Below are 26,134 nucleotides of genomic sequence, written 5' to 3'. Positions count from 1 at the left end.
CTCACCTGGAACTGCCCGAAACAGTCACTGCAGGCAGCCGGCTCCTCGGACACCAAACACCCCCAAACTCACCTGAACACGCAGCCCGCGTCCTGTGGGACGTAAGGGCGGGAGGGAGGGGGACGCGACCACACCACAACCCGGCCCCGCCCCACCCTCGCCACGTCCAACACCGACCCCGCCCCTCCGGGGACGTACCCTCCCTGTTCACCCTACCTAGGCCCCGAACCACGCGGCCAGGTCCTGCACCGAACCCGCCCCACCGCTTACGTCTCCTTCTGGTCTTTGCTCATCCTCCCTACACGGGCCCCACCCCTCCGCTTCTGCCCCTTTCGGTCTCAGTTCAACCTCACTAGGCCCCGCCTCAGGCTGGCCACGTCCGGCACCGGCCCCACCCCCACCCCACTCACCCTCCCTAGGCCCCGCCCCACGCTGGTCACGTCCTACACGGTCCTCGTGACGTTCCGTCCACTCTCCGCTCACCCTCCCTAAGCTCCTCCCCACGCTAGCCACGTCCTACACCGGCCCTGCCCCTCCACTGTTGTGTGGTCCCCGCTCTCCGCTCACCCTCTCTCAGTGCGGCCCCACGCTGGCCCGCCCCTCCGCAGACGTCCGGTCCCCTCTCTTCCTCCCCAGGCCACGCCCTTCGCGTAATTTCTTACTAACCCGGAAGCGGATTTCCGGAAGAGCAGGTATCGCTCGGTAAGTGAATTGTGGTGTTTGAGGTTTACCTCAGCCCCTTCCCGGCCCCATTCTCCATACCCGGGGCCCAAGGATTCCTGCCACTTACTGGTCCCCGCCTCAGGCCCCGTAGCCGCCCGTCAGTCCCGGGGGGAGTTCAGCGTTGCCTTGAGACGCTCAGGACGTCGATCCCTCCGCTCCTCGGTCCTCTGGTCCGTGTCCGTTTCCGATTGAAGTCGTACGGAGGCCTCCCACAGAACCCAGTCCTCTTCTGAAACCCTCGCCATCCTCGTCCTCCCGCGGCCGGAAGCACGGTCACCGCCTCAGCGAGGCTCGTGGGCCCCGGCCTGACGGCAGAGACCGATCCCGTGCTAGGAACCCCCGTGTACTTCACGTCCCAATCCTGCTCCCGCTGGCTGTGTCTGACGCTGTGTTTGCCCTGTCCACATCCCACTGGAAAAGGGAGCTCTTCCTGGGCAGAGATCAACTGTGATCCCATCCCTTTGAATGTCCAGTTGTGTCCGCAGGATGAGGATACAAGAGGCACAATATAGAGACGGAGGGAGTAAGGGAGAGTCAAGTGGAGGATGGGAGGTGGGTGGTTACAATGGACTTTCACAGGAACAGTGACAGTGAGAAAGAAAGTGACCTGGGGAGAAGATAGTTCAGTATGTGAAAAGAGACAAAAAGATCAGTACGGAAATAGGGACAGAGTATGTAATCAGACTTTGACCAACAGTAGCATTGGGCGATAGGAGGTTGGATTGCAGTCTCATTAATTTTTTTTTAATTTCTAAATTGCTTTCCCTATTAAATTATTTGTCACATTCAAACTATGAGGCCACAGTGCTTTTCCTGTCCGCTATATACTGAAAGTGTTTTGCTGATTAGTAAATAATTTTACAATATTTCTGTGTGCAGTTGGAGATACTGATGATTTTTGTCTTGACATTCAAAACAAAGTTTAAACAGGTATTCTAATATTCAACATCTTCCTTTTTCCGATATTTTAATTATATGGTCTGAGAGCTAAGGTTTCCAACTAAGTTTATGATTTCTTTGAATTCCCTTTGCCCTTTTTTGTTGTTATTCTTTCACCAAATATCGTGGGATGGGCTGCATAGTCCTGGAACCTTTGTTCTAACTTGTCTCATCATGATAAATACATTGCTCAAAGGTACTTCCATACCTGCCTGACCTTGTACGTTTCCTCATGCCAATAATTAGGTCTTAATATTCCATTTTTGATGTATAAATGTGATGTTCTGGTAAAAAGAGAAGTTAAAAGCATTTAATCAGTGTGAGTAAAACCATGAAATAGAGAAGCTGCTCTTGCTCAGGAGAAATACGGGCAGGAATTTTCAGGAGCAGGGGTGAGAAGGGCAAGCCTTACCACTATCAAATGCAATCCAACTCATGTATAAGGCCAGTAATGGTTACCTCCACTGGCCTCCTTTTCACATCTCTGCCTGGCCCAAAACACACACAACACAGGGAATCTGGGGAGGGAAAGCCCAAGAATTTTATAAATAATCGCTGAACAAAGGTATCTCTCTAGTGAGGAGGTGAGACTTGGCTCTGTGATGGAAAGGCAAAGCACTTGGGATGTTAATGGATGGAAGGGAGCCTGGGAAGCTCAGAGACTGGAGAAAAGGAAAAGCCTGCACATCCTACCCTGGTGGTCCTGTGTTCAGCATACGCTACAAGAGTGCAAGGATTGTGACTTGAATGGGACACAAAGACTCACATTCCCATGGCTACCACGTGGTGTATGGGCTTCACCAGGATTCAGGGTATTGTGAAGCACAAGGTAACATGTGTTCCTCTCCATTTACAAGTGTATTATCCCTGTTCCCTGGTGGCTTAGTAGAGAGTAGAGGACCATCTCTTCCACGCGCTGACTTTCCTCCCCACTTGAGTGCTCGTAGCCCAGGAATGGGACAAGTTATTCAAAGACCTGATTGGCATATTTTCCAAACTGGAAAAGTTCATTTATCTGATTATTACCCTCTCCTTCCTGAAATGGTGTTCTTAGGACATTCTGATCTCTGACACTCAGGTATCCTGCCTGACACATTTCCTCACTCACCCACGACTTTCCCTCAGAATTCTCCCCACTCCAGACCAGTTCCATCTCTCTGAGCCAGTGACATAGAACTTGTGAAGTGGCTCTGTTTAGGGGGTCTTTGTGAGAAGTGCTTCATGCCCAGACGTCAAGTAGGGAAAGGACTGGACACCATGGTATCAGTGAGGTTTGCCCATACATACTGTGCACCAAATCTGGATGTACTGTTAGCTCTTCACACACCAGGATTAAAGAAAGTGCACACATTAGTAGTGAATCTCAGGAGTGCCTGAAAAATCCTGGAAAAGAATACCAATAAGGGGAAATTTGTTGCACCCAATTGTGTAATGTATTTGAAGGTTAACAAAGCGAATGTGTGCATTTGAGCTAAAACTATTAACAATTTGCAATAGAAGGCAGAGATTACAAACCAATAGCCATGACAAAATACGGCGGCACTTCACACATGATGAGTGCTTTATTCACTAATTGTTATTTAAAATCAACCTAAATGTCTGACATAAAGAGGGTTTTAAATTGTTAACAGCACATGGATCCCAGTGAGATTTAGTGTTCAAGGATCTGTAAAGAATCAACGTCTCTGCAGATGGCTGAGGGTTTCTACACTCTGGGTAAGTAGGAGTTTGCTGGGCCAAGAAGTAGCACCTTTCACGTTGTGATAGATTCTGGCCCAGTGACCCCCCCCCAAACTGCAAGGAAAGCTTTATCAGTGACCAACTCTTGAGGCATCCCCCCCTGCAAAACCCAGGAATTAATTATATACATTACGTGCATACATACATACAGATTTGGATGGAATGACAACCCTTTGTTTTTATTTTCGTTTCAGTAGACATATGTATAATTTTTTTTCGTCTTTGTAGACCTATGTATAATTAATTGTTTTTCCAATTCTTTATTTATTTATTTTGAGAGAGAGACAGAGAAAGAGCACAAGCAGGGGAGGGGCAGGAAGAGAGGAGAGAGAGAGTCCTAAGCAGGTTCCATGCTGTCAGCACAGCCTGATGTGGGGCTCACTCTCACAAACGATGAAATCATGACCTGAGCTGAAATCAGGAGTTAGACGCTTCAACTGAGCCACCTAGGCACCCCTCTAATTCATTTTTGATGTGCATTTACATACTATTTTTAAAAAAAAATTTTTTTTCAACGTTTATTTATTTTTGGGACAGAGAGAGACAGAGCATGAACGGGGGAGGGGCAAAGAGAGAGGGAGACACAGAATCAGAAACAGGCTCCAGGCTCGGAGCCATCAGCCCAGAGCCTGACGCGGGGCTCGAACTCACGGACCGCGAGATCGTGACCTGGCTGAAGTCAGACGCTTAACTGACTGCGCCACCCAGGCGCCCCGCTATTTTTTATTTTGTGGTTTAATGATATACACACAGGCACTTACACACTTTGGTATTATGTTTTTGTGGTGAAAACACAAAAATCCTTTTTTCATGCTTTTTATTTTTCCTGTGGAAGGCATCACCTATTTCACATTTAAAAGTGTTCTGTCCCATTCAGTTGTAATATATTATTGAATATTGTTTAAGTACTTCATTTCAATTGTGTTGAAGTTTCAGATAATGTAGCAATGCCTGGATGGCTCAGTTGGTTAAGCATCTGACTTTGGTTCAGGTCACGGTCTTGCAGCTGGTGAGTTTGAGCCCCACTCTGTGCTGACAGCTCAGAGACTGGAACCTGCTTCAGATTCTGTGTGTCTTTCTCTCTTTGCCCCTCCCCTGTTCATGTTCTGTGTTTCTCTCAAAAATAAACATTAAAGTTTCAGATAATGTATTTTCAGATAGAATTTGACCTACTTGCATGTTTTTTCTGTTGCAAATTGTTTTGGCTATAGCCCCACCCAGAATCAAAATTGACACAAAATTGACTTTTAAGATAATTCTCAGTTTGTATGTGAATACATAAAATTTAAATTTAAATTTAAAAATGTAAATTTTTAAAAATTTAAAACTTTTACATTTTGATTGCACCGAATTTCTGTAGTCACTGAGGTTTTTATGTCATGATGTCCTCTAGGTTAAGAATTGGTTTGGCAGCTTTACTCTTGTCATATTATGTCCTCAAAAAGTTTTAAAGACATTTTTATGTGGGTCTACAAAATTATTTCAAATGGAAGCCATAATATTTTGCTGTTGTAAGTAGACTTTGTGTGTGTGTGTGTGTGTGTGTGTGTGTTTGCTTAGTTTTTAAATTATATTAACTAAGCAGTATTGATTTCAGTATATTAAGAATAGCTTTGTCTACTTTTTAAAATATTTGTATTAAGTATGATCATTAAAAAGGCTTCTGTTTTTTGGAATTTGAAATCCTGTCTTCAAAGAACAGCTCCTGTTCCGGTTCTTTGGCTCTTCTCTTTCTCTCTTTTACTTGCCCTGAATCCAGCGTCCTTTGCAGTGGTGAATGGCTGCAGCCCTCACCAGCCCTCCTTTCTCAGCCTTCACTTTAGTGAGACTGCTTCTTTCTCTGCTGCTGAATATGTTTGCTGAGCTTTTCTTGATTAGCAAGAATTATTCCCCCCTATTTGACATGATTTTTAAAGATTTGAAATTATTTTGAAAGGTCATATGTTTTTCTAAGGGTCTATTGATGTGATCTAATTATTGGGGTATTTAAAATTATTTAATGAAGGTAATATGTTTTCTAGTATTGAAGCATTCATTATTGCAATAAACTACACTTGACAATGTTGTATAAGTGCTTTGGGAGAAATCACAAATCCATTGTATGGATGGAATCTGATATATATAGTTTATGTATTAAAATTGGCTGATGGCATTGTTCTTCTTTGTGAATGAATATTCATAACATTTTCTTGGAAATTAACCAATTTCTCCTATATTTACAATAATAATATAATTCCTGTTTTTCTTACATTTAAGTTACTGCTTTTAAATGAATACATGGTCTATTTTATTTGCCAATGTTATTTTTTTCATAAGTCCTTTGTAATTGCTTGATTTTACTCTGCAGACTTTTTATTAATTTCTGTCAAATTTGTTTTCTTCATTTCATTCTTTATTTACTCTTTTTATTCTTCTTTTATAAATATGTGGTTTATTTGTGAACATCTGAAAACTGAAAAGTCTTCTTTCCTTTTTTCTTCTCTTGGTTTATAAGTGTTTTTAAACTCACTGAAGGTTTTGGCTTTAACTCTTCTCCAGAGGCTTAAAATGTACAGCAATTCTTGCTTGCTTTACACTGTGGCCAACCAAATGCAAAGGTTACATCTCTAAGAAAATATCTTCAGGTTATATGGTAACATAGTGTTGCAACTTAATATTTATGTCTTTATTGTATTTTAAATGCATTCAAGGAGGAAAATTTTTTTTAAGTACATACACAGCCTGACTCATGATTAGCACAAAGTCCGACTCATAATTAGCGATCGATAATAACTGACAAACTTAAAAATGTATTATTTTTATACTTCCTTTTCTTTTGTTCTCATATGCTTCCACTGCTTTCACTGTCAACACCCTATGCCAGACAAATACCTAAGTATGAAAATTAATCAAACCCTTCCTAATTGCTTTACTGCATTCTTCAGCAAAGACTAATTTGCAAACAAATATCTGTTCCTATTTCTTGCTTGCAATTCTCCAGTGGCTTCCCATTAGCTTTAAAAATTGAAAGAAAGACGAGTCCAATTACAATGACCTTTGGGCCCTGAAATCCACCTGCCTGCCACCATCTCAGGTTTATTCCATTGCTCAGCTGCCTGCCAGTATGTTCTCCTTCCCTGGGCACCCTGGGCACTGCAGTGTGTCTGCAGTGTTACGCTTGCTCCCTCATGAGGGTGGGGAGGGTGCAGGTACAGGGGTGAGCTTATTTGTATCTCTGCTGAACTTTCTAATGCTTTCCCAAGTAAAATTTTAAGGTATCAGATAAATGATATGTGTATTTTAAGAGTGTTTCCCCACTTCCGCAAATGAAATGTTTTAGTATATGTATATAGAATATCCTTGTCATTATTTCTTTAAAAATCTCTAGTTCTAAACTAGACAACTCCTCAAGAACAGATGATCTCTCTGCTTTATTCGTCCATGTAATTTCATTGTTTGGTATAGTCTTTGACTTGAAACATATTTATTTAAAAATTTTTTAATGTTTAGTTATTTTGAAAGAGAGAGAGAGAGAGAGAGAGACACAGCATGAGTGGGGGAGGGGCAGAGAGAGAGGGAGACAAAGAATCTGAGGCAGGCTCCAGGCTCTGAGATGTCAGCACAGAGCTGGACGCAGGGCTCGAACTCACAAACTGTGAGATCATGATCTGAGCGAAAGCTGGATGCTTAACTGACTGAGCCACCCAGGTGCCCCTTGAAACATATATTTATTAATGACAAAAGGAGATCATCACTTTTTTCTCAAAGACTCAGATGTTGCAGTAAATAGGTTGAAAAGACAGAACATATCAAAGATACATGAAAATCAAAACATTCGTCAACTAATGGTTTTCTACTAAAATATACTAAAGATCTTTTGCTGTCAGAAGATTAAAATGTTTAGAAAACCACAAATATTTCTTTTCTTAATTTTTTTTAATGTTTATTTATTTTGGGGAGACAGAGTACAAGCAGGGGAGGGGCAGAGAGAGAGGGAGACACAGAATTGGAAGCAGGCTCCAGGCTCCCAGCTGTCAGCACAAAGCCCAACGTGGGGCTTGAACCCACAAAGTGCAGGATCATGACGTGGGCTGAAGTCGGGCGCTCAACCGACTGAGCCACCCAGGCGCCCCTACAACAGTATTTCTTATGGCATCCTACCTGAAAGGAAAATACATTGCATGATTTTTCCTCCAAAATAATATATTCTATTAGGAATGTCTTAATATCTTAAAATTTTTATTCCTTTGCCATCAGTTTAAAATATATACTATTTAGAGACAGTAGAAATTCCATGATTGTCAGAGGGTGAGGGTGGGGAAGAGGAATGGGAGTGGTTTAATGGGAACAAGGTTTCAAGTTTAGAAGATGGAAAGAGTTGTGGAGATAGATGGTGGTGATGTTACACAACATTATGAATGTATTTAACGCCACTGGATCATACACTTGAAAATGATTAGAATGAGGGGCACTTGGACTGGAGCGGAGCTCAGTCAGTGGAACGTGTGACTCTTGATCTCAGGGTTGTAAGTTCAAGCCCCACGTTGGGTGTAAAGATTGTTTAAAAATCTTAAAAAAAACCCATGATTAGAATGGTAAATGTTGTATGAATTTTACCACAATAAAATAAAATAGAAAAATATCCTACTTATAGTAAAATCAATTCTTACAATGATTGTTCACTCTGGAAATAAAACATCAAGTTATATAATTCATTTACTTAGTGGAAAAAATCTCATTTTTGGAAAGTGGGGGGAGAAATCAAAGAGTTCAAAGGCATGGAGAAGACTTGAAATATTTAAGGAACATGGAAGACTTACTAGTTACCAAACAAGAACAGTGTTGCCAGATATATGTGGATGCCACTGTGAGTTGTGACTTCACATATAGAGAAGGGTCAGTATTCTAATGCTGTGCTGCCAGATACAGTCATGGAACAGGCAGGTATTTGGAGTCCCTTTCTGTTGGGGCCTTGATTAGCAGATATAATGAAAAAGACATAAATGACGTTAATCTGGGCAAATATCTATCGAAATGGGTGACAGAATTAAACTGGGCAGTAACAATGAGGAGGGCTGGAGGCTAACATTTAGGAATTCTGGCAGTGCCATGGTTCTTACGTGGTAGAAAACATGGACACAGGGACAAATTTTATGAAAAAAACCAAGGAGAGTAAGATAAAAACAGGGTGGCACCTCTGATCGTTAATGTTAGGGGTACTAGTCCAGGTAAAATCTGGGTGGGATGTGTAACCCTTAAAGAATCTGATATTAGGAGGCAGGAAAGGAAAATTCAAATTCTACCTATACCACTTTCTAACATATGCTTATGTGTATGTATATGCTGGTGTGCGTATAGTTGTGTCCTATGACTAAAGTTTCCTGGACTGATGATGATGGCATTGATTAATAAATTAATAACAAAACCATAACTAGCAGAATTATTTTGAGAAATAAATGAACAACTGTATGTAAATTTCCAAGCACAAAGTCACATAAACTAAAACTATTGTTATCTTGTCTTGATGTGAGATACAAATGGGTGAGTTGAACCCACTTATGTTTATGACTTATTATTATCATTTCTCCATGAAATATACTTACTTACTATGAATGTTTTAGGGGGAGGATTTACAATTTATAAATGTTTTCAGAGATATACACATACAGAAAATCAAACCATGAAATTCAGGAAAGTTGTATCTAATGCAGATTTCAGTGAACAATTTTCTAAAACTTTAGTTGGAGTAAATAAATGCCCTCCTAAAATCCTTTCATTGTATAATTTCTGGGAGTACTACCCTGTAAAGATTGTTAGACATGACAATAATGCCATAACCCACATGTTCCTACAGTTTTCTGATGCAGGGGATTTTAAGGGTTAAATATGTGGCATGGGTGTCATTGATCCTCAAAATGAAGTAAGTCACTGAATTGATTAACCTTACCATAAAATGCATTCTTAATTCTGTTGTTTCATAACCAAACCCATTCAGAACAAATTGAAAGGTAAATGTTGAGGGAGTGATATTGCTGGAGACCCTTCTTGGAGGAGACCATGACTGATACGGAATTCAGAGGGCTGAGGGCAGGGAAGAATAGGAATGGAGTGAGATACCAGAGGGCTGAGGAGCCAAGGAAAGTGCTAGTCAGTACACAAACTAATCCCTCAGCCTGAGAACTTTCACAAGGGTTCCACATATGCCAGAAATCCTATTTTGGAATCAGGAGGAAGTGGGTTTTCACATTCTTCCTAAATTGAGGGTACTTCTATCTTCTCTCCAAGCAACAAGAGTCAGAGCCTTAACTTTTTCCCTGGTAGTGGAGAGCCATCCCCCTGCAACCCCATTTCCTTTGGAGTACAGTGCATGTTTCTGTCGTTTGTGCTGGGGATCACTTCCAGGTAAAGAACTGGGGCTTCATAACAAGTGGGTATGGAAAATGTGGGCAACTGGAGTTTCATGGCTCCTTTCTCCTTCCTCAGCTTTGCCTCCTGTTGCTTGGACTATATGAGTGAAAACCCAGAAGACAGAATGGAATCACAAGTGAGTAGGGAATTATTCTTTCTACTGAAATGTCCATTGCCATCATATGGCTATGTATCTCCTACAAGCATTCATGTTCTAAGTACACTCAAGTTTTTCAAGAATCTGAACTTGAAGTTTTCCAAGAACTATGAAATTAAGGATTCTTCATGTGGTAATTTCCTTCCCAATGTTACACTAAGATATCAGCCTAGTTTAATGCCGGGTATTTACAAGACCGGTATCAGAGATTTTCTTTTTCCATATCCATCCCATGGCCTTCTTAGCACCAAAAATACACTCATTAACCATTTTATTGACTATATTGGGCTTAGGATTGAGGTCAGTGCAGGTGATAAAGATGATTAAGAGCAAAACCTTACAGCCCAATAGTTAGGCAGCTGTTCCCACAGGTGAGCTCCAATGCAGTATTCTATGTGCTTGCTGCAGGGAGTGCTAATTAATATTGAGGGAAGATGAATGGTGGTCATGCTGGAGAAGCCAATGAGGAGTCATTCTCTTTTTCCCCCCCCAAATTTAAACCTTGTAAAAGTTTTGATAGAATGTATTTGTACTTTTTGAAGTTTATGAAAGAGAAAACAAATTCTCATTACTTCTCATGTACCAAATCCTACTTTTCCCCTCTTTGTAATTTCCCTCTGTTCAGATTTGGTAACTGGAAACAATGTATAGGGAGTATGGTTTTCTTAGTTTTGGCTGTAATTCAGTAAAAGGAGCATAGGAGGTAAAATAAAATTTAAGGACCTCTGGAAACTTTTGATGAATTGAAGAAGACAAGAACAATACTGGCTTTCAGTATGCTTGAACTGAGACACAAGATAAAGAAACAAAAAACAGTGTTAACTGCTATTGGGAGGACTCAGGCCATAGGAAGGGTCAGGAAATACTGTCTTTCATTACACAAGTCTCAGAGCCTCTGACTTGTGCTCATGAACCGTTTAGCTTTATACTTTATAATGAACAGTGTAGTTATGTGAAGATTAAAGGATGTGCCTGCTGATCTCCCATCTTGTATGAATTCTTTTCAGTTTTGCAGAATTATGGACAGTGCTTCAATATCATCTGACATTTATTGAATAATAAAACTAGAAGTTGTGTTTAGTGAAATATTTGGTAGGGGTGCCTGGGTGGCTCAGTCACTTGAGCATCCAACTCTTGATTTCAGCTTAGGTCATGATCTTACCTGAGTTTAGGCTCCACACTTGGGACTCTCTCTCTCTCTTTCTCTCTTTCTCTCTGCCTCTCCCACACTCACTCACGTGCGTATGTGTGCGTGCACATGCTCTCTCAAAAGCATTTAAAAATTTCTAAAAATTAAAAAAAAGAAATGTTTGTTCATTAGCAGTTTGCTATGTCATTGGATCTTTAAGAACTCGTAAAAGGTCACTACACCACTTCATGGATGATGAAACTGAAGTCATAAAGAGGAATAATCTAATCATAGTACTTAAAAAGTGGCAGGTTGTATATAATGAGTCCATAGATTTTTTGAAATTGGTGGAGAATAGTGTTTTAAGTTTTCAGGAGAAACTTTTATACTCATGATGTGAAGGCCTTTTTTTTTTTTTTAATAAAGTGTATTTTGAGACAAAGAGAGGCAGCACAAGTGGGGTAGGGGAAGAGAGAGAGGGAGAGATTGAGAATCCCAAGCAGGCTTCACACTGTCAGCACAGAGCCTGATGCAGGGCTCAAACTCACAAAACTGTGAGGTCATAACCAAGAGTCAGACACTTAACCAACTGAGCCACCTGGGTAACCCGAACTGGAAGTCTTAATTACAAGTTTATTGGGAAATTCTCGGGTTATATTATGCCACATCTCACTTGATATCTCTTTATAATGAAAGTTATGTATTTAGAATGTGTATGCCTGTGGGTCTATCTGAAAGTCAGATGTCCAGGTGTGCACTGCAAACGATGACCGAACCCAGCATCCTATTTGAATGTTCTGTACCTGCAGCCCCCACTTCCTTAGTACTGTTACATATACCACCCTCCCCTGAATGTTGGCAGAAATGGCCCTGTCTGAAAACAATGTCCATAATGCTCTAGGAATCAGTGACCTTTGAGGATGTAGCTGTAGACTTTACCCAGGAAGAGTGGACCCTACTGGACTGGTCCCAGAGAAAACTCTTCAGAGATGTGATGCTGGAGAACATAAGTCATCTAGTCTCAGTTGGTGAGTCTCTTACTATTTATCATGTATGTATACGTTTATCCATTCACTCATTCATTCAACAGCCATGTAGAAGAGCTTCCTCATTTCTCACCGCAGATTCTGTCTTGATTCTTTCTTAACTCTCACGACTACCTTACAGCAGTCTTCTTCATGTTTTACTTTAATTTGTCATCCCACTAGAATGTAATCTTCCTCACACAATTTCATGCCATTCTTGCTACTTAATCTTCAGAACACCCAAACAGTGGTGAGAACTCATTATTTTTGAATTGATAACTAAATGTATTGACTTTTTAAAAAATAATTTTTTTCCTTTGGGGGCTGTGGTTAGATCAGACCACAGTATTAAAAAAAACAAAACAAAAAACTTTTCCACATAGAATCTAGATGTTTCTGGTGGAGTTATTATTTATTGGATTTGTTTGGGATACAGTATTCAAACACTGTGAGAACTTATATCTTCTTACTGTATTAAAATATCGAAGATTGCACGGTTTGTCTTTGAGCTTGATTGGGTGTCAGTAATAGGTCCTTAATGTCTTTGGGAACAAGTGAAGAGTTAAGCTTTTGTTGGTGAAGGACTATCCATGTTGTTTCCAACATATTCTTCCCTGGGATGACTTTTAGAGGTTACCTTATTCTTCCTCATTAGTTGGCCCTATATTGATGATCATGTACTGTTTGGGGCACAAAACCCAAAATTTGATTATCTTTTTTCTACTAACAGGCAAACAACTCTACAAATTAGATACAATTTTCCACTTGGAACAAGGAGAGCAACTTTCCACAGAAGGGATAGGTTTGCTGCAATGCCAGAGTCTAGGTGAGCTACATGAAGAGCCTAGTCAGTGAGTGAGTAGGCCCTAAGAATCATGAAATGAAATTTAGTGACTTTTTTTTTAAGATAGACAATGTGATGGGGGAAATTTCTTCAGATGTTGACATTATACTTTATAGGTGTCAATTTCTATTCTGTCTTTGGCTTGGGGAGGGTAATAGTTATGTACTTACTGGTTACAATTCACAAAAATGTCCCTGTTTCTTTCTTCTATGAAGATTTTCCCTCTCTTTTCATTCCCAAATTGTCATCTCCATCTTATGTTTCTCATATTTCAGTCCTGAAAATGTCAACTGCTGATATCCTATAATTGTTTCTTCTTAAAGTATTCCTTAATTTGGCATTTTTCCTTCCCATCTCTGTTAGTATTTGAAACCTATTCAAATGAGCATTTAGTGTCTTCAGCATTTTAATTCCCTCAATGTCACTGTGGCAATTTTTTCCCTAATCTTTTCAGATAGGGAAGATGATCTTAAAAAACAAGAAATAATATTCATGCAACATATCTACAAGAAGGACACGACATTAATCAGTGCAATGGTAAGCTTTAAGGGTGTGGACCTGTTCTTACAAATGATCTGGGTATTGAATAAGTAAGGAATTGGGCATAGTTACGCAACCATAATTGAGATTGGAATCAAGGGCTTTCACAGTAGGAAGTTTTGGTTAGTTTGATTTTAGGGAGGAAATTAATCTGAGGTCAAAACCATACTTGAGTTCTTGTAAAGAGATAGCTGCATAATCATGACTTATACCTAACAGTTGAAACGTAATAATGATATCTGTGCATTTGGGATGCTACAAAAATCTCTTTGCTTGCTGGAATGTAATACCCTGTGTTTACGTAACTAATATAAAAAGTTTTGTAGGACTGTCACTGAATGATGACTGTAGAATTTATACGTAGATGAAATGAAGGAAGGAATAAATATGAGCAAATTTTTAACAGTCTCTCATTTCCTTTCAAAAACCAGAAATCTCACACCCAAGAAGATCCTTTTGAATGCAATGATTTGGGAGAAAATTTTACTGAAATATTAACGTGGACTCAATATGTGGTACCTAAAATGGGAAAGAATCCCTATATCGGCAACAAATGTGGACAAGACAGCAGTTATTTGACATCCATTAATATACATAAGCAGAGTCATGCTACAAGTAAACCATATGAATGTCATCAAGGTGGGAATGCCTTTATTCAAAGCTCTGCCCTTAGACAACCCAATAATACTCAAAATGGAGAGAAAACATTTGAATGTCATGAATGTGGGAAAGCTTTTGGAAAAAGTTCTAACCTTAGGCGACATGAGCTGATTCACACTGGAGTGAAACCGCATGGATGTCATCTATGTGGGAAGGCCTTCACTCATTGTTCTGACCTTAGAAAACATGAGAGAATTCACACTGGAGAGAAATCATATGGATGTCATCTGTGTGGGAAAGCCTTCAGTAAGAGTTATAACCTTAGGCGACATGAGATGATTCACACTAGAAAAAAACCTCATGAATGTCATCTATGTGGGAAAGCCTTCACTCATTGTTCTGACCTTAACAAACATGAAAGAACTCACTTTGGAGAGAAACCATATGGATGCCATCTATGTGGGAAGACATTCAGTAAAACATCTTACCTTAGACAACATGAGCGAACTCATAATGGACAGAAACCGTATGAATGTCACCTCTGTGGGAAGGCATTCACTCATTGTTCTCACCTTAGAAAACATGAGAGAACTCACACTGGAGAGAAACCATATGAATGTCATCTATGTGGGAAAGCCTTCACTGAATCTTCTGTCCTTAGACGACATGAGAGAACCCACACTGGAGAGAAACCGTATGAATGTCATCTGTGTTGGAAAGCCTTCACTGACTCATCTGTCCTTAAACGACACGAGAGAACTCACACTGGGGAGAAGCCATATGAATGTCACCTATGTGGGAAAGCTTTCAATCACTCTTCTGTCCTTAGACGACATGAGAGAACTCACACTGGTGAGAAACCATACGAATGCAATGTATGTGGGAAAGCCTTCAATAGAAGCTATAACTTTAGACTGCATAAGAGAATCCACACTGGAGAAAAACCATATAAATGTTATGTATGTGGGAAAGCCTTCAGTAAATATTTTAACCTTAGACAACATGAGAAAACACATGTAAAGGTAATAAATGCAGAAGATTCACCACCTATAGCTTCAAACTATAAACACACTTGAGGGCCCAAACACCTAAGAAACACTTTGTAATACGTATGGGAGAGCCTTTATTCATCCTTATGACTTCACTCTACTGAAGTTAATCCAAAATGGGAGAGAATCCATATATGGGCCATCTGTATGACAAAGCCTTTAGATAATGGACTGACCTGGGAGTCAATATATGACCTGGGAGAATGTAAATGAAGTGAGTGTGGAAGAATTTTCATCCACAGTCTGTTAAAGTGGAGAAGTCACATGTCAGAGTTAAATCTGTGTCAGTAATCAATGTAGACATACTTTTCATTTATCCTTTAAATAAATTGCACAGGAAAGATTCTAGATCAGTAATCACTTTGTACTCATTCAATTGAGCAACACACTTGCATGCAGAAGAAAACTCAGTGATGTGTATCTGCTAAACCAAGAAATAAGTGGGAAAGAATCATTACTGGGAAGACGAGAATTTTGTTGCCAAAGGGTTTTGTTCAGTGAGAACTAGGACATGAAAGTGGCTGAAGACATTTTGGAGTATCCTATTTCCTGAGTGCCTCATATACTTACAATAATCTCTGTAGTGACAAAAAACACTGGCAAAGCTGAAAGCAGAAGCAAAGACAATCTGACCTTGCCTATATCCCCATCACAACAGCTACAAATCCACAAATCACCAAGAATGAGACCTGGGAGTCCCAGCACCTCCCACATGCAAATGCAGAAAGCTAGGAAAGTAGTTGGTGCTTCTCTACTGCCAGGATAACAAGAGAAGGCCAAGTCATCAGTACTCATTTGAACATGATTAGTAATCCTGCTTCACAAGTAGCAAAAAAGAGAATGTAGATGCTTATTATTAATTTATAATATTATTATGAGGGAGTATGCAATGCCCTTTTCAATCCCCCACTTTATTTCTGTTCTTTGGTTTGAATATTATATATTATTGTTGTGTCCTCAAACTGACTTTTGTTTTCAGTGTGTAAAGTCTATTAAACTCCATTAATGTCAGAGGACATAGTTTCTGAAACCTAGAACTACTAAATTTCTCCATCTTTTCATATTTCTTATAACTTCTTTTTAGTGTAATATAAAATTTTCCTAACTCCAGTCTCAAGATACATGTGGATTTGTTCATTTTGTCTTTTTTATTTTTCCATTACCTTTCCTGTTTTGCAATGGTCTGTTTTTTTGTTGTCTTTTTGTTTGTTTGATTGATTTCACACGTGGTCTTAAAAAAAGGAAGGGGCTGAAGTTGATATTGTTTTACCTAGAGAAGTTTATTATTGTCTTACATCATTTCTTCCATTCAGGAATTGAAATAGTCATAAAAATGGGGCACCTGGGTGGCTCAGCTGGATAAGCATGCAACTCAGTTTCAGCTCAGGTCATAATCTCAGTTTGTGAGTTTGAGCCCCACATCGGGCTTTGTGCTGACTGCATGGAGCCTGGTTGGATTCTCTCTCTTCTGCTTCTCCCCTATTCATGCTCGCTCGCTCGCTCTCAAAATAAACTTAAAAATTACACTCAGGTTAGGTTACAGCTTTGATTTTATTCAAACATCCATGCCTTTCAGGTCATTCTTCTAAACTTATTGAAGACACCTTCTTAAGTACTATAAACTGAGAAGCTAAAATGCTTTCTTTTCCTCTGTATCCCCACCTAAAAAATCTATGGGGAAAAGGATCCCAGTATTGGACATTCTCTATATTTCAATCAGCCTATGCCAGCCCACGTTTACGTATCGATCTACTTGTTATTCCCTGGTAGTGAATTTCTGCCTATGAGTTTCACTGTGTGTACTAAGCAAATTCACCCAGGTGTGGAAATCAGATGACCTCTTCTCTTCCTGGAATTGTGGTTCTTAAGCCCTCTCTGATTCCACAAATCTCTGAATTTGGAACAATATAACTTTTATTTGAATCTTTAATTTCCTCTTGTGTGTCTTGTCTCTCTACTCACACATCTTACCTGGAAGCAGAAGCCTCAATATTTTGCTTAAACAAAGTGAAACTAGCATTGTGGCATCAGGCCTGTGAAACTTACTGGGGCCGTGGTGGAGGGAAGGCCAGATCCTGACCAGTGAAAAACTAGAATCCAGGATCTGAATGGTTCAGAGCCGGGGAAACCTGTGTGCACTTGTGATGGGGGCTGTGAGTGGGAGGGTTGTTGAGTTTGGACACAACGTTGGGGACTGAGTTATGAAGATATGTGGTGGAAACCCTATAGGTTGGGGGATCAAAGATCCTAAACTCTCCACCAGGGGAAAGGACCAAGGCCACTTTGAGGCAACAATCCCAAGGTGAAAATGTGAGGTGATATGTGTTAGAGGAAGGAGGGGGAGTTACAGAAACACCTGAGAGTAGGCAGATGAGGCATGGACTGCTGACACTGGCCATTTGTTTCTCAAGGACCAGCACCACCTGACCCAAGTCTCACAGTCCCTGCCCCTTCCTGGGTGAGGAGGGATCTTTGGCCACACCCCTCTTTGACCAACACCACCTGCCCTACAGTTTCCTGCTGAGCTAGAAGCAGATTTCCTGGAGCAAAGGTGCCACTCTAGTGGGGTGGACCAGGTGCTCCTGTCTTTGAGATTCAAATCCTGCATCCATTGGCCCCCTCCCCACCCATTCTCTACATCTGGTTGCAGGGGTCCCTGCAGACATCACAGTCCATGTACCTGTCCATACCATCATCAGAGAGGCCCACATCATCCTGAGAGGCTCAGGATGCTGGTCATTCTGCTGCCAGGTAGGACTCATTTTGTTTCTGGTTAAGAAATAATGGGAAGCTATCCCTGTCTGCACTTTCTGCCTTTCGGCTTTTCATGGACTCCTGTCCCAATCAATGTCAGGTCACAAGGGAAGTGGATTATTGCCCTTCACCACCCATCAAACCTGTTGGCACTTAAGACCACCCCCCAGATGCCATGCCAACCCCAGCCTTAGGACTCTGCAGACCCCAGTCCTCTCCTGAGGCCCCTTTTTTGTCTTGGGAGCTGCACCCGGCTGCTTCTTAGGCCCTCCCTTCAGTCTACCTTAAAGGAGGTCCCTGAGCCTTGGACAGGGGAGGTCACCAACCTTTCCTGACATCCCATGTCCTGTCCCAAACTTCACCTTCCTTGCTGTGCCTGGCATGGTGTGTTTACATTCCCAGTGTTTCACTGGAAAGTGAACTCTTCCCAGGAGGTGGGCATCTTTAGTACATCCATACAGATGTCTGAGTTGCATGTGAGGATAAGGAAGAAAGAACATATCAAAGAGGGAAAACAAGTGAGACAGAATAAGTCAGAGAAAGTGAGGTAGAATGAAAGAGTAAAATAAAGGTTGGGTGGTGGGGGAGAGTGGGTCCAAAGAAGTCATGAAGATATAATGGGAGCAAAATAAGTGATCTGGACGGGGCACCTGGGTGGCTCAGTCAGTTGGGTGTTCGACTTTGGCTCAGGTCATGATCTCGCAGTTCGTGGGTTCAAGCCCCACATCGGGCTCTGTGCTGACAGCATAGCAACCTGGAGCCTGCTTTGGATTCTGTCTCCCTCTCTTTCCCTCCCCCGCTCGTGCTCTGCCTCTCTCAAAAATAAATAAACATTAAAAAAAAAAAATAAGTGATATGGACAAGAATCAGTGGGATAAATGAAAATAGATAAAAATGGGAAGAACAGAGATAGAAGAGGACAGAATAGAAGCAGGCCTTAAACAACAGCAGCACGGAACAAAGGGGGCGGATGCCATAATCATTACATTTTAAAAATTGTTCTAAATTACTTCTCCCTCAAAATTTATTGTGTCACATATGAAAAGCACTCAGTGTTTTTCAGTATAATATACTGGAAATATTCTTCAGTCCTTGTTAAACAATTTTGCATCATTTCAATATACAGGGTGTAAGGATATTAGATTTTTTATATAAATCAGTAAAACCTTGTTTAACCAGCTACTCTAATATTCAGCACCATCCTTCCTCTCCTTATGGGATCTTTGGACTTAATAAACAGTAAGCTCAACATTCAACATGATTAATAGATTGCATAAAGTCATTTCTGTAGCAGACTTTTCAGGGTTTCCTGGATCTTTTACTTATAATTTTATGCAAACATAAAAACTTTCCTTCGTACCCTCTTTTTTTGCCTTCCTGTGAAAGGACTCCCTATTTTGTTGTTATGAAATATTACTTTCTGAGAAAACAGACTTCATCATATGTCCATTGTCTTCCTCTTAAAGAACACTGATTGGACAATCATCCATGGTTGAGAGGGCCTGTGTGGAAATCCAGGAGTCCAGCGGAGAAGCTCCAGCACACTGTTGGAGCAAGAAAAAAGAAGACTGGATGCATTAAAAAGGACAAGAGCCCAAAGTTTCACTTTATCACCCTTCCCCAGGATGGCACATCTCAGTGGCCAAGAGGCCATCCTGGCCCATGTCTTCTCCCATGGGGGAAAGGGACAGTATGTGAGTGACATGCTCCTCTAGCTGTGTGAGATGCTGCCAAAGAAACCCAGTTCTTTCTACAGTACTGGGATGTGCTGCATGACTTGGAACTGGGAAGCACCTGTGAGAAGAGCACATGGAGCTCTTTGAGGACCTCAAAGAGGTGTGGACCCTACTAACTCCATAGCAGACTCTATCAGGAAGCATGTCCATAAGCTGCCAGGGACACTGCACTTCTAGACACCCCAGTTGATATAAGAGTTCCCCCCAGTGCTCAGTACACATCTCCAAACCATGTGGTTAACTACCTTGAGTGCACTCCCAACTGTGTCCAGAGTGAGCACTTGCAGATGACTAGTGAGCAAGCAGACAAGACTGGCCCAACTCTATGGGGTTGTGAGTCAACACAAAACTGAAGCATTTAGCACCATACTAGGGAAAGCAACAGGGAGGCTCTCTGCACGTGACCTGGCTTTGCAGTATCAAGAGAAGGCATACAATCAGGAATTCCACCCCTGCTCCCACAACAGGGGACAAGAAATGCAGTGCAGGACTATACACAGAAAAGGTATGAGAAAAGATATAGCAAATACAAGATGTAAAAGAACATAAAAAATGAAGGAAACATGAAACTCCCAAAGTCACACAATAGTTTTCCAGCAACAACCACAAAGAAATGGAAATGTGCAAGTTTCCCATTAGAAGACTTCAAAACAGTTGTTTGAAGGAATCTCAGTGAGCTACAAGAAAACACAGAACAATTCAACAGAATGAAGAAATCAGTACATGAACAAATTGGGAAGTTAAAGTGATAGAAATTTTAAGAACTAAACAAACATTGCAGAAGAATACAATAAACGAAATAAAAAATGCAATGGGGTACAGCAATAACAGACTGGATCAAGCAAAAGAAAGAATCTGTGAGTAGAAGAGAGGTCATTTGAAATCACCCAATGAGAGGAGACCAAACAAGAATAATGACAAAGAGTAAAGAAAGAATATATTAACACAGGGTACCATTAAGACTTTATGTAAGTCCCACAGTAAGAGTTGGAGAAAGTGGCACACAGCTTATTTAAGAAAATAATGACAGAGAATTTCCCAAATCTAGGGAGAGAATAGGACATCCAAGTTCATGAAGCTCATAAATCCCTAAAAAAAAAAAATTCTAACCAAAGAAATTTCTAAGACCTCCTATAGTAAGACACCAAACATCAAAGGCAAAGAGAGAATATTGAAGGCAGCAAGAAAAGAAGTTTATCACTGAATGGGGCAGCCCCTGCCCCAGCAAGACTGTGAGAGTTTCTCAGCAGAAACCTTGTAGGCCAGGAGGGGGTAGACTAACATACTCAAAGTACTGAGGGGAAAAAAACCTGCCAAACTTAACATTTCACCTAGCAAAGGTCTCTTTCTAAATGAAGGAGAGAGAAAGACATTCCCAGATATACAAAGGCTGAGGCAATGCATCACCCATGAACTTCCCTACAAGAAACGCTGAAGGGAGTTGAAACGGAAAGGACACTAGTAACAAAAAACAAACAAGCAAAAAAGCACATAATGTAGTTAAATGCAGAATTCTACAATACAGAATTCTAACTGTATACAGTTATACAGTGACTCACTAACCACTTACTTCCAGCATACAGGTTAAAGGACAAAAGTTCTGAAAATAACAATAGCTACCATAACTTTTTAAGGACACACAATATGAAAAGAAATTATGATACTGAAAACAAAACATGAGGGGGAAAGTTAAGTTGCTTATCAGCTTACATTAGACTTACATCTAAATGATGTTTTATGTAAGTCTTACAGTAACCACACAGCAACAAAAAATACACAAGATAAAAAGGCAGGAATCAAAGCATACCACTACAGAAAATCATCAGTACACAAAGACAGGAAGAAAGGAACAAGAGAACTGCAGAACATCCAGAAAAGATCTAATAAGATGGCATTAGTAAACCTTGCCTATAATAATTATTTAAAATGTGAGTGGATTAAATTCTACAATAAAAAGGCATATACTGGCTGACTGGATTAAAAACAATTCCCAGGGGCGTCTGGGTGGCCCAGTCGGTTAACCATCTGACTCTTGGTTTGGGCTCAGGTCACGAGTTCATCGGGTGGAGCCCCACATTGGGCTATGTGCTGACAGCATGGAGCCTGTTGGGATTCTTTCTCCCTCTCTCTCTGCCCCTCCTCCACTCATGCTCACACACACTTTCAAAATAAACATTAAAAAAATATCCAAATATATGCTACCTACAAAAGATTCACTTCAGTTTTAAAGACACACACAAACTCAAAGTGGTGAAACAGAAAAACATAGTCCATGTCAATGGAAATCCTGAGAGAGCAGAGGTAGCTATATTTTTATCAGATAAAATGGACTTTAACTCAAAAGCTGTAACAAGAAATAAGACTATTATGTGTCGACACAGAGATGAGTTCATCAAGAAAATATAACATGTAAGTATATTAAATGATATAATACTCAGACTAAAATCAACAGAATATTTTTATAATAACAGAACAGGGGAAGATAAAGGTGATAACATGAAGATTTATATTTCAATGTACAAAAATTATAACTAAAATAGATCAAAGTGCACGTTTGTGTAAATGACTGTGTGTGTGATAAAACTACAGAATATGAAATATGTAAAATTACATGAAAAATGAGCCAAGGAGGAAAACTAATTGACAGGGACATGTCTATGAAACACAACTGTATTAGCAACATTTATTTAGTAATCAGTGAGATATAAATAAGACCCATATTTTTCCTTATATACATAAAAATAAAGAATGTAATATTGAGTCCTGTTTACAGTTGAGTAAAAAGCCCACATGGTGGTTAAGAACATCACTGCAACTCTAAGCAGGGGGAATCTTGCCAGAATCTATCAAAATATGAATGCACCGTACTTCAAAACCAGCTTGCCCAAAGCATAGAAGCATGCACACATCTTCAGAGAAGTCATCATGCTCAGAGGCAACAACTAGAAGATCCTTTACAAATCCACGAATGTCTCTTTGGAATGTAGGTGTTGTGAGCTATTTTTTAAAAACACCTACTCTAAGACATTTAAGTTGATTCCATTTTAAAAAAAAATTTTTTTTAACATTTATTTATTTTTGAGACAGAGAGAGACAGAGCATGAACGGGGGAGGGGCAGAGAGAGAGAGAGGGAGACACAGAATCTGAAGCAGGCTCCAGGCTCCGAGCCATCAGCCCAGAGCCCGACGCGGGACTCGAACTCACGGACCGTGAGATCGTGACCTGAGCCGAAGTCGGACGCTTAACCGACTGAGCCACCCAGGCGCCCCAAGTTGATTCCATTTTTAAAAAGAAATTGTGGAATAAAACCCATCCCATCATGTGGATTAAATGCAACCTTGATTTTCATAGTCAGTTTCTACATTCTCCCAATTCATTCCAAATAATTACTATTTTGAGGCTACACCCACACTGACTCACTTTGCTAACGTTGGAATGCATTATAAAGTCAAGGAGCTCAGGTTTTCCATTATCAATCTTATTTTTTTAGGATTCTCCAGCAATTCCTGCACATTAATAAACAACTTATCTGTGCAGTTTCTTTAATTCTTATTCGTAGATATATCCTGAAGCCCTTCCACTGATTCACCCTCAAATGGAGATACTTTCCAAAGTTTGATGTCAATGGTTCATAGTGAGATGGAATCTATCTGGAGATGGAAGAGGGCTCAGAAAACACCATGAATGATTGAAAGCAAATGTTGTTAGGTAGGATACCTGAGAATTGAAGATTAGTAGGTCCTAAAAAAGCATTTCAGGAGGGAGAGAACATATCAACAGAGAATATATTTTTTTCCTAAGAAAGAGGCATTCTTGACTCCTGCTCATCTTCCTTCTTGTCTGAGCTTCCTTCTCAGGCAAGATCACTGTTAACTCATGACTGAGTGTTGAGACTATGCCTTTAAGGTCTTGGAATCAATATGCCCCTTCTTGTGCCTCAAGCACACACATACGGAGGAATTCACCATAGGATATGCAGTCCTCTGCTTTCCACTGAAACACTGGGACATCCTCCACAGGAACTCCTATGTGGACAGTAATCTTCAACATGGAGAACTAAAGTTTGTTGTTTCTGTTCATTTGTTCAGAAAGGCTTCCTACCCTAGTTAAATCCACATGTCACTTGGCAACAGTAGGTACATGATAGGAACTGACTTGCACATGAAATCAGACACTAAAGACACTTCTAATACATGCTGAGCTTAGGATCTCCAGGTGAGGATGGGCAGAGATTTTAATTTCTCCATTTCAGGGCTTCCAAGTGTCCCACCCATTCCAGGCTCTTCAATCCCTTTCAGCACTCTTCTTTTCCTTGCCCAAGCCCAGTTCACATTGCCAGATGCCCCTCTCCTTGGGACAGACACTTGGATTCTGTGCTTAAACAGTCTTGGTCCTCTCCTACCCAACTGCCTTGGAACCTTGTTCACAGGTGTTGGGACATGCAAGGAGGTCAGTAGAAGCCAGCAGAATGCAACCAGCACTACCCTAACAGGAATAATGTGACCTGAATGCCACGGGGACAGGCTCTCTCTTCTCACCCCTACTTCCAAAGATTACTCCTTACTCTTACTCCTCAGCAAAAGCAACTTCTCTTTCATGGTTTTAATCATAATGATCTCAAGTATTTCTTTTTTCTAAAACAAAATATTAAAGCATCAGAACATATGAAGTTAAAAACTAATTCTTAGCGTTGGAAATCATAAAGGATAGCCACCAAAGTAAATAGCTCTACAAGAGGTATTCTTGAACAGATGGGCTTTGGTAGAACAAAACATAGGTATAATTGAGACCATCCTTTACATTTGCTGAGAAAGGATAAAGGGAGCATATACTTAGTTGAAAACTTTAATTCACAGCCCACAAATTTAAGAGATCACATAAAGGGGGGAAGGAGTTAAGCTGGTGGAGAAGTAGGGAGACCCTGGGTTTTCCTCATCTCTCAAACACAGTTCTGTTGAGGTCTGATCACTTGGACCACCCAGTAAATACATTTGCAGTCTGGCTTATCTCCATAGTTGAGGGAGATGGCATGGCACGTGTGAAGTGCATAGATGGGAATCGGGGGAGAGAAAACCTGCGGTGTCACAGAGGGAGGGAACACTCTGTAAGGAGAGACAAAAGGGACAGAAAGAGAGAGGGGCTAAAAAGTGCAGTATCAAGTTAGCACAAGAAGGAAACCTCTCTGGACCATGGAATGGGGAGCAAAAAGTGCTGAGCATCCCAGGTTTTTTTTTTGTTTTTTTTTTTTTTCCAAACTGTGCTTGGAGCTCAAACTTGAAGGTTTTGGAAGTGAGCAACATTCTCCAGAGCATAGCTGTGCTGTGCACTCCTGCAGATAAGGGAGCTGGCCCCAGAGCATATAGCATGGTGTAGAGATATCCAGGTGTACACTAGGAGAAAATGGTCCCCTTCCTGGAGTATTTTGGGAAGAGGGTTTTTTGCCTCCCTAAGGAAAAAAGACCCTGCAGGTGCCAGCCAAAGGCCTGTCATCAAGCATCATGGAGAGGCTCTAATGTGGAAGAGGGGAGTGGATCCACACAAGTGCCAGGTACTTTAAGACTGGGTTTTGAAACCCAGCCATACACCAAAGAAAAAGATGGAGCACAGTTGTGGCACAAGAACAAACAATCCTAAAATCTGTATGCAACCAGGAAAGACCCCAAATAGCCAAAGTAATGTGGAAAAAGAAAACCAAAGCTGGAGGTACCACAATTCTGGACTTCAAGCTATGTTACAAAGCTGTAGTCATCAAGACTGAATGAAACTGGTGCAAAAACAGACACATGGATCAGTGGAACAGAATAGAGAACCCACAAATGGACCTACAGCTATATGGTCAACTATCATCAATAAAGCAGGAAAGAATAAAAAAAGACAATTTCTTCAGCAAATGGTGTTGGGAAGATTGGGCAGCAACATGCAGAAGAATGAAACTGGACCACTTTCTTACACCATACACAAAAACAAATTCAAAATGGATGACAGACCTAACTGTGAGACAGGAAAACATTAAAATTCTAAAGGAGAAAACAGGCAGCAACCTCTTTGACCTCAGCCCCAGCAATTTCTTTCCTAGACATGTCTCTGGAGACAAGGGAAACAAAAGCAAAAATGAACTATAGGGACCTAAACAAGATCAAAATCTTCTGCACAGCAAAGGAAACAATCAGCAAAACTAGAAGGCAACCAACGGAATGGGAGAAGATATTTGCAAATGAGTTAGTATCCAAATCTATAAAGAACATATCGAGGCGCCTGGGTGGCTCAGTCAGTTAAGCGTCCGACTTCGGCTCAGGTCGTGATCTCGCGGTCCGTGAGTTCAAGCCCCGCGCCGGGCTCTGTGCTGACAGCTCAGAGCCTGGAGCCTGTTTCAGATTCTGTGTCTCCCTCTCTCTGACCCTCCCCCGTTCATGCTCTTCTCTCTCTGTCTCAAAAATAAATAAAAACTTAAAAAAAAAATTTAGAACATATCAAACACAACACCTCCAAAACAAATAATCCAGTTAAAAA

At 40.7% G+C, this 26,134-nt stretch overlaps 1 protein-coding gene across 7 annotated transcripts; it reads left to right on the top strand.

The window, feature by feature from the left end:
* The first annotated feature begins 494 nt into the window (after positions 1 to 494).
* On the top strand, positions 495 to 22,174 carry ZNF596 (zinc finger protein 596). Of its 7 annotated transcripts, none has more exons than XM_011281357.4 (6): positions 495 to 702; positions 9,865 to 9,925; positions 11,977 to 12,103; positions 12,831 to 12,926; positions 13,399 to 13,481; positions 13,916 to 17,063. In XM_011281357.4, the coding sequence occupies exons 2-6, from the start codon at positions 9,890 to 9,892 to the stop codon at positions 15,158 to 15,160; spliced, it is 1,587 nt and encodes a 528-aa protein (XP_011279659.1). In that variant the 5' UTR covers positions 495 to 702; positions 9,865 to 9,889; the 3' UTR covers positions 15,161 to 17,063. The 7 variants fall into 7 exon arrangements, with proteins under 7 accessions (XP_011279659.1, XP_044911079.1, XP_011279661.1 ...); XM_045055144.1 differs by lacking the exon at positions 9,865 to 9,925 and adding an exon at positions 2,240 to 2,491; XM_045055145.1 differs by lacking the exon at positions 495 to 702 and adding an exon at positions 714 to 2,491.
* Positions 22,175 to 26,134: the final 3,960 nt, after the last annotated feature.

The sequence above is a fragment of the Felis catus genome, chromosome B1, assembly GCF_018350175.1.
Source record: "Felis catus isolate Fca126 chromosome B1, F.catus_Fca126_mat1.0, whole genome shotgun sequence".
NCBI lineage: Eukaryota > Metazoa > Chordata > Mammalia > Carnivora > Felidae > Felis > Felis catus.
Note: the sequence above shows the minus strand (reverse complement) of the source record. Positions and strands in the feature narration are given on the sequence as shown.